Source organism: Papilio xuthus, unplaced genomic scaffold (assembly GCF_000836235.2).
Source record: "Papilio xuthus unplaced genomic scaffold, Pxut_1.1 DF828780.1, whole genome shotgun sequence".
In the NCBI taxonomy this organism is placed as follows: domain Eukaryota; kingdom Metazoa; phylum Arthropoda; class Insecta; order Lepidoptera; family Papilionidae; genus Papilio; species Papilio xuthus.
Window position 1 is genome coordinate 3,938,188 of NW_013529869.1, and position 12,478 is coordinate 3,950,665.

Sequence of the window (12,478 nt, forward strand, 5' to 3'; positions counted from 1 at the left end):
TTTAAATAAAACAAAAAGGTTTCATTAGTATTTTATTCAATCAATTTTTAATCATAATTTAGTTTTAACGACATGCAGTAAATTAAAAAACAACTCTTTGATATAATTCGACACGTGTTTAAAATAACATAAAATTATTTCATACCATGTCCTAAAACACTTTTATATCAGAAAAGTGTTGACATAGCGAATAACATCTTTTATGAGATTTCATAAGATTTCTGTTAAAGGTCGATAATTCTAAATTTGTCTATTTTCTTCTTGTACGAAATCTTAGTGCTATAAGTGCGAGGAGATGGAACCCAAGGCAGAGGATGAGAAGGGCGACGACGTCAGTCCAGAACTGGTTTATGCGGAAGTCGTACTGCTCCAGCACTTCGTCTCCCGTGCTCAGGCAGGGGCCATCCGTCATGTTGCCCGGCGCTATGCAAGCTGGAAGATATTGTTTGTTTTAAGGTTAGTAAGTTAAAGATTACTTTTATCAAGTGTTTTGACACGGGAAATTCGCGAAAAGGAATCTTACAAAATATAATACAAATATAATATATAATTTTTGTAAGATGTATTTATGTATATTGTTTCATTTTGTCTCATTCTTAACAGGAATAGGTAGTTAGGTAGCTAAATTGACAATAATTTGAACTTACTTATATTTTGTATTCCATCCCATTGTAAGATACTCATAGCTTCATTGGAGTACATTACCCACGATAAATGCCGTATCCATGAGACATATTTTGGTATTGAACTGAAAAAAAAGTATAGATATTATACATAGGCGCTAATATTTATTAAGCTTATTACCAAAAAAAATTGTATTTTACAAAAATGTTGCCCAATGACAATGTAAAAATTACCTTAATTTGACAAATAGTCCTGACGTCAACATCAAGGTGTAGTCAAAAGGTACAAGGTAGGCGATGGCGACCGGCATTGAACCGAAAGCGCACGAGAAAAATGAACCTGTAAATAAAAGATGCTATTAAAATAATCTATTCTTTAAAAAGCCCTAAACTATTCGCGGAAAAAATAAAAATAAAATAAAAAAAAATAAAAATCCTTTATTGACCAAAAAAAAAAAACATTTTCACAAAAAAATTGTGGGCTCTGTCTCCTGAACTAGTAAATACTGTGTTTCAGGAGACAGCACCTTCTCTTATCTATTGCCTAAAGTTTATATATAATAGATACTTAACATATATGTAATTAGATATAGATTATTATTATTAAGATACAAATATAAATACTAGATATATAGTGTGCGATAGTGTATGTTTGTGCATGTGCGCTTGTGGAAAACAAAGAATAATATATCTTATATTTTGTTATAAAATTTCATGCGTATAAGTTATATACTTACCACACGCAATGGCGACGTTGAGTACAATAATTGATAAGAAGACAGTAAAGCTGAAGGCAAAGGCGGTAGCGCGCAGACCCGCTATGTAATACACCACCAGGGTAAATAACGTTGGCTCTATCACCAGGCCAGGGAACTGTAATGATAGAATGATTAATTAAAAATACATCCGCATTATTTATCAATCATTTAGTAATAGAAATTATTGGTCGTTTTAAAGAATTGCTAATTTTTAATCTCAGGCGCATTCTAATTTATCAGTAGTCACTGAATATTAAATTTTAGCCGATTATGTTGCAATCGCTAATAGTAAAACTTAACTACATTAAACCTCTAAAAAAATAATATACTGAAGAATATATTATTTTATAAAAGTTCTCGAATCGAAACTCGGTTACTGGCGGAACTTAGAAAGTATCATGAAGAAAAAAGAATCTTGTATGGTTATATTACCAAAGCAGTCATCCTCGCTAGATAATAAATCGGCGTGGAGTATAAGCCAGCTTTAAGCTCTCTGGTCAGCATCGGGAACTCTTCAGGGAACATATTCAACACAGAGTACATTGGACTGAAAGTGTTCTCGGCGATGATTATGAAGAGGGCTCCCTGCACGTCCTGGATGCCTGCCTGTGTCAAATGTGCGGTACCGATGAAGCACAAGCCCGCTGTTAATGCTATAGCCTGAAATTAAATGTGATTGTAAATTCCAAGTCTAAGCAAAGCTCTTAACTTCTTATGATGTTTGTAAATGTCTAGATCACTATTGGGAATCATTGTAAAACGTTTTTGACAGATGTGAATAAGATTTCTTTTTTTCAAAATTGGTATTTTTATTGATGCGGTACTACATGGTGCGCGATAGTGAAATAGTTAAGAAGCAAATTACTTACTAGTTTTTGTAAAATACGTAGTAATTGTACTCGTGGATCTCTTAATATAACTAGCAGGTACCGGTACACCAGCCAAATCATCTTCGTAAAGAAGAAAGGTGGTCTGAAACTGTCTTCTTTTGCACGTCTTGATTCCTATACAAAGAAAATACATAAAAATAAACCAAAGAATAAATCAATTCTTGTTACGAAATTCGTAGAACTCTTTATCAAGAAAGTTTTCGGACAAATTGTTAACAAACCTTAGTGCGTTCAAACCTTAGTGCGTTCGGTACAAGCACATTTTCTTAGAAAACATGCCCCGGTAAAGTGAAATTCTACGTAACCCTTACCTCATCTTCATGGTCCATGAGATGGAATTCAAGATGTATTTCCATATCTAACTCCTTAGCGGCATCACTGACTGCGAACCTGTCGCATACACTTTTGATAGCGTGTCGCGATGCGCCCTCTGAACCAGGCGTCAATGCTAACACTTTAATGAAGAAGTCTGTGGGATTGTACGTCAATGGACAATGGTAGCCGAGGCTGGAACAATAAAACATAACATATTTAAGCATAAACATACGTCAACCCTTTTATATCGTGATTAGTGCCCAGCGCGGATTTTTGACAAAACACGTGTTTAATTAAACATTATCTAACTGTATTTTTAAAGTGATACAGTTAAACTGTAATACATACAAAAAACCACAGTAATAATTTGTTTGTCACAAAATTTTTTTTCAGGAAAATGAGAGAATTGACCATGTTTGTGTGTTTGGGGAGTAAAAATGGTTATGTTAGATATAACTTCGCAATATGCTACAAGCAACATGCAGTTGCTTCTTGATATTGCACGATGCAATGATACTTGCAAATATTATGTTTCATATCATCACATAATATCTCCCTGTCATTATTAATTATTCAATATTGTTCGCACATAAATCCCTACTGCACAATGTAAGTATAGATAAGTTATGTAAATTAATATAATTTATGCAACAAATATTTAAATCGAATCATAAATTGTTCGCTTAACGACATATAAATGTATTATGCAACATTAGACTCGCTAATTTTATTATCTTTTAAATCATAATTAGAAATGAATTAAGTTTTGCAAAAATGTTTGTCCAAAAATAACTAGAATCGCCGTGGTTATTTTACCGTATTAGATCGCACTAGAAAAAGACGAATTAGTGTAAAATGACTATTTTAAATCACTCATTATTAAAATTATATACCTATATACTTAAGTAAAAGTCCTGTAGAAGGCAGTGAAGGTCTTTGCTTTAGTAAATTTAACATACATAGATAATTCGACAACAATAAATTAATAAATCTTTTTGTGTGCTAAGTTCTTTTGATTGTTTATATTCCTAACATTGTTTAGACCTTGTAACAGATCAATTAAATTTAATAAAATATAGCAATTAAATGAACCGCACATCGAAGAATTGATATCAAAATTATGGATTTATAAAAATATAGTTAGCGTCCGCGAATCTCTTCGCGTGGAATTAAAAAAAGCTTACTAGGTAACCTATGTGTTCTTCCAGATTATGTTCTACACCTGTGTCAAATTTCATCAAGATCCATTAAGCCATCCATCTATCTGAACTTTCGCATTTATAATATTACTTTACTTTGTAAAATTAGTTGTTTGTATGTTTATCGCGACCTTCTATTTTGATGATTCAATAAAACAAAACAACAAAAATAAAACACGGAAATAAAGATAAATGTTAAAACAGATTATGAATTAAATACATTTAACTTAAAAGCACTAGGTAATAAATTTCTAAATATGTTCACTGAATTAAAATATTTTAAATTATTTTTAAAAAGACAATTTTACTGCATCCTTCCTAATACCTCTTTAAAACGATAAACACTTACTACACAATTTTTTGTGTCCAAAAATATCTCAAATTAACTAAAAAAATCTATACTACAAACTACTACTATCTATACTGTTGCGTTGTAAATAACAAATTGCATATACATTATTTTAGTATATAGATAGTGTATTTAGTAACATAATGTGTTTATAATATTACGGTGACAAAAATAATATTACAATGATTTTTAGGTAGCTATAAAATATCTTAAATAGGCTTGAAGTCGTGATAAGCCGGTCGCCGGAAAGTCCTATTACGGTCACCGTTTAACCTATTTACAAACGGTTTTACTCGATCAGGGATCAAAAACAAAGTACGCCAAGTCTAGACATCTTCGTGTTTCTAACATTCTGCTTCCGTCCATAAAACATACAAAAACAACTTGGACCTGACATTATGTTCCCACGGGAAATGATCGTCACTTCTTGCATAATTAATGAGAAAATTATCTAACTCGGTTGTTTTATCAAAATTACTATCGTTTATTGTTTTTTAAATGTAAATTAAACGATTATTGAATGCCTGTTTTTCAGGGATGGTAATTGGTTTTATTTAAGCCTAATATAAATTCGAATTTTTGGTAAAATAATAAATAATCACTCTAAAATTTAGACTTGAGAATGTTAGGTTTACCTTTCAAAAAAGCTGAGTGCTCCCGAAGCATTTCCCGCGAATGCTATTCTCCCTTCAGCGAGGAGTACCAGCTTGTCAAATAATGCCATCAACTCTGATGAAGGTTGATGTATGGTGCAAATAACTGTCTTGCCTTGAACCGCACTCGCTCGGAGCAAAGACATTAACTTCTGTGCCGATGACGAGTCTAATCCAGTGGTCGGTTCATCACAAAATAATAGTCCGGGGTCGGTTAGTAACTGCAATAATAAGCATTAAAATTGTAACACAATATGGTTTTAATCCATATGAAGATAGAGGCACGATCGATCACATTTCGGATATCAATTGCGTTTCCTAATTTGGGAAATGACCCCGCAGAGGTGACCATAGCCGAACCCCCCTTTTCCTATTTCTATATCAACCGTGACATAGGAGAGTAGGGACGAGCAGATAGCTTACATATATATAAAAAACTACTTCGAACAAGACAATTTAGATGGTGGCTAAAGCCTACCAACAGTTGGCGACGCCCATGAGACGTGGTATTGTCTGATTTTATTAATTTAATATCTAAATTTATGCTAGTGTCCACGAAAATATATATCCTTACTTCCGTAGCGAATGCCAGTCGTTTTCGTTCACCTCCTGATAAAGTATTGCGTCCCTCCAAGCCTCCGATGCGAGTATACCGTGAGCCATACAGTCCCAATTGTCTTAGAAGTTGGTTGACTCGTCTTCGTCGTGCCAACGAAGAAGTTCGCCGATCCATACGGAGACGGGCCTAAACACAGTATGCTTGTATAAACACATGTAAAATACATCCAATATGAACAACGTATATTTTCCAAAAAGTTTTTACATTGGAAAAAAAATTGAAGAAAAAATTCCAGCTTGTAACTGGTTGCCAGTAGAAAAAATCAAAATATGTTAAAAGATTTTTTGCTACAGATTTTGAATTAATAATCTCTAATTTCGACCTTGGGTTTTAAAAAACCTGTTGACACGTGCCATGACATCTCAGGTAGACGACATATACTGAATACAATCATTAAAATTAATAGGTTTTTGTAAATAATAATACTGTGTTAACTGGTGGCATTGATTTTTTGTTTCTCATGGATTTAAAAAAAATAATCGCTTGATTTGCATAAATTTTACTTTTGATAATTTCGAAAATAATTTTTAAAATAAGAATCATGTGGTCATTTTAACTTTATCAACGTATATTCTCATATGACGACAATTTAATTTATTTTATTTATTTATTTATTTATTAATTTCATGTAACAGTAACACATATTGGGAAAAATATTACGTTGGTTATTGGAAAAAATATTACGTCGGAAAATATACGACGTGTGCACGTACCCAGTTAATTGGGTCAAGTGATTACGTGTGAGAAAATTTATATGGACACGTGTTTTCGAATAAAGCACCGTCAGTTTACATTGTCGAAGGAACTTTACAGAAATAACTACAGAGAGAGATAAAAGCAACGCCATTGCTTTTAAAAAAGTTAATAGAAACATAACGTATTAATTTAGTTTAATTACATATATATTTAATTGTAAATAACACTTCCTGATAGATAGTGAAATAAATGCAAATATTATGTAGACCTAATTAAAACATAGATATGGCAACGTACATAAAGCTTATAAAACATAATGTCAGATACGCCGTTGGAATAATTTTCAAATGGTTTTTGGTAAATCATATGATACAGGAAGTTTGTTAAAATGCATTCTGTAAACATCAATTACAGGATTATATAAGAAGACACGAAGTTGAATGATATTTATTATTTTAGTGGTCACTTTTTGGCGGCGACAAAGCAATCTGTAAACCGGATGGTATAAAAAGGTATACATGTAATTTCAAATAATAATAATATTGTGACTAACGCATTCCCAATCTTTAAAAAAAATTGAAAACTCGTTTATTTTAGACATCCTGTGTAAAGTTTATCACTTAAAAGATCTATATTAAATTAAATTTACCATCTTAATAAATTGAATATGTCTCATAGCCGTCACCTCGATTTATTCTAATAGTGTTGACTATGAATATTATGGGTCTGTTTATTAATTTAGGAATCTATGAGGCGCGTGCCATAATTTAGCATAGTAAATATTTTTTATGTATCATAAAAAAAAACCTGATATTTTTTTCTAAATAAATATTTTACTATGTTCTAACATTTATTGAACATAAGTTTACATTGTAATATTGATTTATTGCAAATAAAGTCATCGGATTCTGAACTTATAAGTAACTAGCAGTTGCCCGCGACTTCATCCACGAGTAATTAAAAAATCTAGTAATATAAACAATGTAGTTTGGAGATGGTGTAGTTTTCCAACATTGAAATAATTTTTCAAATCGTTTCAGGGTATCGGGGTCTATTCAATGTAAACAATCAAAGCTCCTCCTCTTTATAATAATAGTATAGATTGTCTATCTGTAGGCTTATAATGCCGTAACACAAAAACATGTTATCATATATTATTTTCTCTTGGAAAAATGACAATCATTTGGGTTTCCATTGCATTGCATATTACAAGCAATATGTTTTTGTTGGCAATGGAAACCCATGTTTTGAATTATTATTAACATTTTGTTTATCATGTATCATGTCCTGACAAATCAATTTGCTTTTTGTTGTAGTAAATATATTTTCTAAGGAAAATAAAAACAATAATTTTGATCGTTGGAGCACAAAGTAAAATTAACGTGAATTGAAGAGGATTTGGATTATGGGCACAATTTAGATTGCTTTGATATGAAAAGAACGGTAGCTATTGATTGATTAGGATTTAAATTATCCTTTAGTTTCTTTGAGCTTCTGTAGAGTATTGTCCGTGAGTTTGGTAAAATGGTAATACAATGTATTGTTTATTTATTAGCCTTACCATAATAGAGAGGTGTTCAATAACAGTAAGGTTCTCCACAAATAGTTCATCTTGGTGCATGTATCCGCTCTCTCTGTGCATGAAGTCGCCGACTGGTAACCCATTCATTGCGATGTCGCCGTCTATTAACGTCCCAACTGCAAAAAAACGTAACTAAAATACGTTTGAACTAGATATGCGCTAAAAGTTTATAATACACGCAAAAGCTTCAAGCAAACAACATGTAACATTTCTATAATAATTGTTTATTTCATCGTTTCCAGCTCAGTATAGGTCCCCGCCGAGGGGCTCGGGGCATACCCTAAGTTAAGGGTGATTAGGCCATAGTCAACCACGCTGACTAAGTGCGGGTTGGTTGACTTCACACATATCTTTGAATTTCTTCTCAGATATGTGCAGGTTGCATCACGATGTTTTCCTTTACCGTAAGAACGTCGGATAAATGTACATATGTAAATCGGAAATTGAAATCACATTGGTACATGGCGGGATTCGAACCCAGGACCTGTATTGTAAGTCACGTGCTTGACTCCTGAGCCACTGAAGCTTCTTATAGTTTATAAGCTGCTAAAATATTAATTTTATCAATTTAAATTTAAATTTAAAACACAGCTTACCATGAATTTGTGATACTAAGCAGTATTATTACTAGTACTTAAAATCGATCTAATATTTTTTTTAAAAAAACAAGAACACCTTAAAAACAAACAGGATTTCAATACAGGTGATTAAAACAAAACTATTTTCGAAAAATTTTGGGTCTGTCACATACAAATTGTTTATTTAAATGATTTTCGTAATCTACCATAAAAAAGGTAATAAAAATCACTACCAGTCAGCTAAGATGTTACATATTAGGAGGCGATATGAGTAGATTGCAACATAAAAGAGCCGCGAGTTTAATTTTGAGATCCATTTCAAATTACGCATTGTTGAAACTTTTTATCACTCTTCTCTCAAATTGAATTACTCCTACTGTTTACTTTATTATCGACTGTCTTTTGTTTATGTTCGATCTCTTATGTCGGAGGCAAAGACCCACTTTGGGTCAATGCGCCAGCGGAGTAAGTTAGTAAGTCTTTTGTTTACATTGATTTAATACGCTATTGAATAATTAATAGTCTTAGAAGGGGAAACCCTAGATAGTGCTAGTGGAGTTAAAGCCCTAATTGTCCCAAAGTTCGAAAACAAAAGAAAATAAACCAATTTTTTGCTATTTTTTAGATTCTAATTGCATAATATTTAATCATCGTTGACAAAATTTTCATAAAATAAATCCTATATGCTATTTTTCAAATGGCTAGCTTTATTCGAATACGCACATATTATATTAACATAATTAGCATTTTGAATAATGCTATAATGTATGTTTTATATTAGAATTTTAAATGTAATGGAGCACGAGCCGACATTAACTGAAACGGTTATCCAAAATGACCCGAAACTCGAGAACATAGCATTGAATTTATTGTGTCAGATTTTTGAATCGATACATGTTATCCTTCTATTTTATCTTTACTTAATTACATACACAGATTTATCTGCGTCTATTTTTTGTATAACGGAGTAAAAAAAACTTTTAAATAAGTAAAAAGTCATGAATTTGAAAACCAGTGTCAAAAGCTATATCTATTTCAGTTCTGTCGCGGGACGACCTTAGTCAACACGTTTCTGTAGTACCACTAAAGATGAACTTTGAATTGCAATAATTAATATTTCTCTGAATTCATTCACTAGTTGTTTAGTATCATTAATCGATGCCCAGAAATGTTAATTTGCTTACTAATTACATAACATGAAAAAATAAATTTTGAACGATATGTTTTCTTATTATGTCAGAAGACAACATAGGTACAATACATATAAGTACAATTTTTTTTATAATAATATTTTAGTTTAAAATACGACCTTCATTAATTTTTGTTTGTTACTGTACATCACAACTCAGTTATGCAGACGTGAGTATAACAATTTAAACATAACTATCACCCGCGACTCCGTCCGCGTGGATTAAAAAAAACATTATTAGTAGCCAATGTGTTCGTTCTTCCAGACTATGTTCTACATCTATGCCAAATTTTAGCGAGATCCATTCAGCCGTTCTCGTGATACCTTTAAACAAACATACATCCATCTAAATATTCGCATTTATAATATTAGCAAGATTAATAATTTACATATTAAATATAGCTTGCCCTTTTAGTGTTTTTCAATTTTTATACGATTTACCTCTTATTATTAATTAACATCGTCATTTTAATATTGATATTTCAATCTTTTATGTTTATTCTTTTATAAAATTTGAATAATATTGAAACCCAGAAAAACAAGATAAACAGATAACTGTCAAGGTCATGGGAAACCAATTATGTATATAGAAACGACAATTGGTATTCGTTTTATACGGACCTTTTCTACAACTGAAATGTAACAAACAAAATTCAATAGCCTTAATAGAATATTTTTTCCGTTTCACCAATTCATTCTATTAATGAATACTAAGTACGGAAACAGTTTTACATTACGACCTCTTCAGATTTGAATTTTGGTTGTTAATTTTAATAAAGACGTAAGGAAGTCTCCTGAATATTTTAGAACAGCACACTTCATTTTCGCGAAACTTTCATATCATAGACAGAACACGCTGAGGTTTGTCACTTACAGAGTTCTACAAAGTACTTTCTCGCATATATTACCATTTCAGTGAGGATCGGATGAATGGGAAAAATATTACATTAGGGAGATTGATCGGTGGATCGTACGGTCTTAATGGGAAGCATCCAATACTTTTTTTTTTATAACAGAAGGGGGCAAACGAGCATCGGGAACACCGAGATGTTCAACGACGCCCATGGACATCAGCAATACCAGAGGAATCGCAGATGCGTTGATTAATTATTAAAGACATCTTTCAAATTGTACCTGACCTTGTAAAAGAAATACGTGGTATTTGATGAGTTATTTCTTTGGTTAATTACTTGACTATTCCTGTGTTTGTGATAAAGGTTAACGCACGCATCGATGACAAACATATAGATTTTTTATTTATAGAAATAGTACGGACACAATAAGGGACTCACTTGGGTTTCTGTATGCTAACGCAGACATCAAAGTCGTCTTCCCGGCACCGCTGAAAAAAAAAAAACATTAATTGATAAAAATTATTTTTTTTCTAATAACATCGTAGGTATGAATAATTTCTTCATTCTATGTGCCTGTAATATTTTTTACATATTTATCTCAATTAGGGAATAAAATCTTGGATTTTTTGTTAATCTCTCTTTAAGATCTTTTAAGCTTATTACTTGTCATTTATAAACTATTGTGAATATAAAGTTTACTAACTTTCGCTTACGACTCCGTCCCCAAGGAATTAAAAAAAAAACTAATTAGTAGCTTATGTGTTCTTACAGACTATTCTACATCTAAGCGAAATTTCAGCAAGATCCGTGCAGCCCTTCTGGATATACCTTCAAACAAACATCCGTTCATCCAAACATTCGCATTTATAATATTAGTAAGATAATTATTTTTAGTAAAACTACTTCTAATTAAAGAGAACGTTGAATCCATATGATGTAATAATGTCAGAGGAAGTTCAAATGTCATTGTTATCTTTTTGGTTTTAATTACAAGTTGTTAACAGTTATTCATAAGAATTGCGAGCCTATTATGTTTGATGCACAATCAATTAAACTGTTGTGTACTTATGATAACATAACTTTCTACAAATGCTATTTCTTTTCGAATACAACAAACACTGAATATTGTTCTTGTTACTTTGGGTTTCCATTGCTAAGAAAATATGTGTCTATAACGTACAAACAGCTAATTCGGTAGTGCAAACTCATGGTTAGTGCAACTTATCATCTTCAAGCTTCCCTTGTCGTTACGGAGGGCAGACACGATGATTACTCTATACCTATCGGCTGTCATATCTGATTTTTTTACGCATATCCTCTTTCACACAATCTTCAATCTATCTTTTTGGCCATTCAATCTCTTTATTTTTTTATTATGTGACCCTAGAATCCTAATCTGCTTAATGCTCATGAATGGATTGCACCCATAATTCTCACATGTTTGTAGGGACATAAAAGAATTTAAATAAAATTTCAAATATTTCTGAGGTCATTCAACATTTGACATTTAAAACTCGTATTTTGAATTTTTATTTCGAAAAAAACAAGGTCAAATAAAACCCTATAAAGTTAAAAAATAATCATTAATTAAAAATTGAAACCTCACGGTTTTATTAATTTTTTGGAATCAAAAATTTGCATAAAACCAAGCGATACTGTTGAGAATATACCTGATATGTAAGTTGGGTTCGAAGTCAAATAAATTTTAATATTAATCAATTTGAGGAACCTACATTCGGCGTGTGAACTGAATTTGACGAACTAGTTACAAACAGTTTTGGTACTAACTGAATAGATTATATAACTATTGATAAAACTAGCGGTTGCCCGCGACTCCGAACGCGCGATATTAAAAAAAACCTTAATAAGTATATAAACTTAATAGCCTATGTGTTTCTCTAGTCTATGTTCTACATATGTGCAAAATTGCATCAAGCTCCATTGAGCCGTTACGGAGATACCTTCAAACAGTCATGCTTTCATCCATCCATCTAAACTTTCGCATTTATATTAGTATGAAGTAAGATGTATGAAATTATTTTTTGATTTTAAGAGTGGTAGAACCCGCTTTAACATCTTCGCACGAATTGGCCAGGTTCGCCCGGTGAAATACCACCACCACACAGAAAACAGGCGTGAAGTGGAAGAAATTCCGCGTTTCGTCTGATGAGTG

General features: G+C 31.9%; 1 protein-coding gene across 2 annotated transcripts in view; it reads right to left on the reverse strand.

The window, feature by feature from the left end:
* Positions 1-241: 241 nt before the first annotated feature.
* -w-2 (scarlet) overlaps positions 242-12,478 on the reverse strand; it is a 29,864-nt gene continuing 17,627 nt past the window's right edge. Inside the window, exons 1-11 of one of the 2 annotated variants that reach the window (XM_013326976.1) lie at positions 10,744-10,789; positions 7,664-7,800; positions 5,362-5,532; positions 4,770-5,008; positions 2,583-2,778; positions 2,251-2,385; positions 1,814-2,041; positions 1,361-1,496; positions 858-963; positions 648-748; positions 242-432 (exon numbers count right to left, since the gene is read on the reverse strand). In XM_013326976.1, the coding sequence (XP_013182430.1) occupies positions 251-432; positions 648-748; positions 858-963; positions 1,361-1,496; positions 1,814-2,041; positions 2,251-2,385; positions 2,583-2,778; positions 4,770-5,008; positions 5,362-5,532; positions 7,664-7,800; positions 10,744-10,771 (1,659 nt within the window). In that variant the 5' untranslated portion in view covers positions 10,772-10,789 and the 3' untranslated portion in view covers positions 242-250. Of the gene's footprint in view, positions 433-647; positions 749-857; positions 964-1,360; positions 1,497-1,813; positions 2,042-2,250; positions 2,386-2,582; positions 2,779-4,769; positions 5,009-5,361; positions 5,533-7,663; positions 7,801-10,743; positions 10,790-12,478 lie in introns of those variants that run through there. The other variant, XM_013326975.1, reaches the window with a different exon arrangement.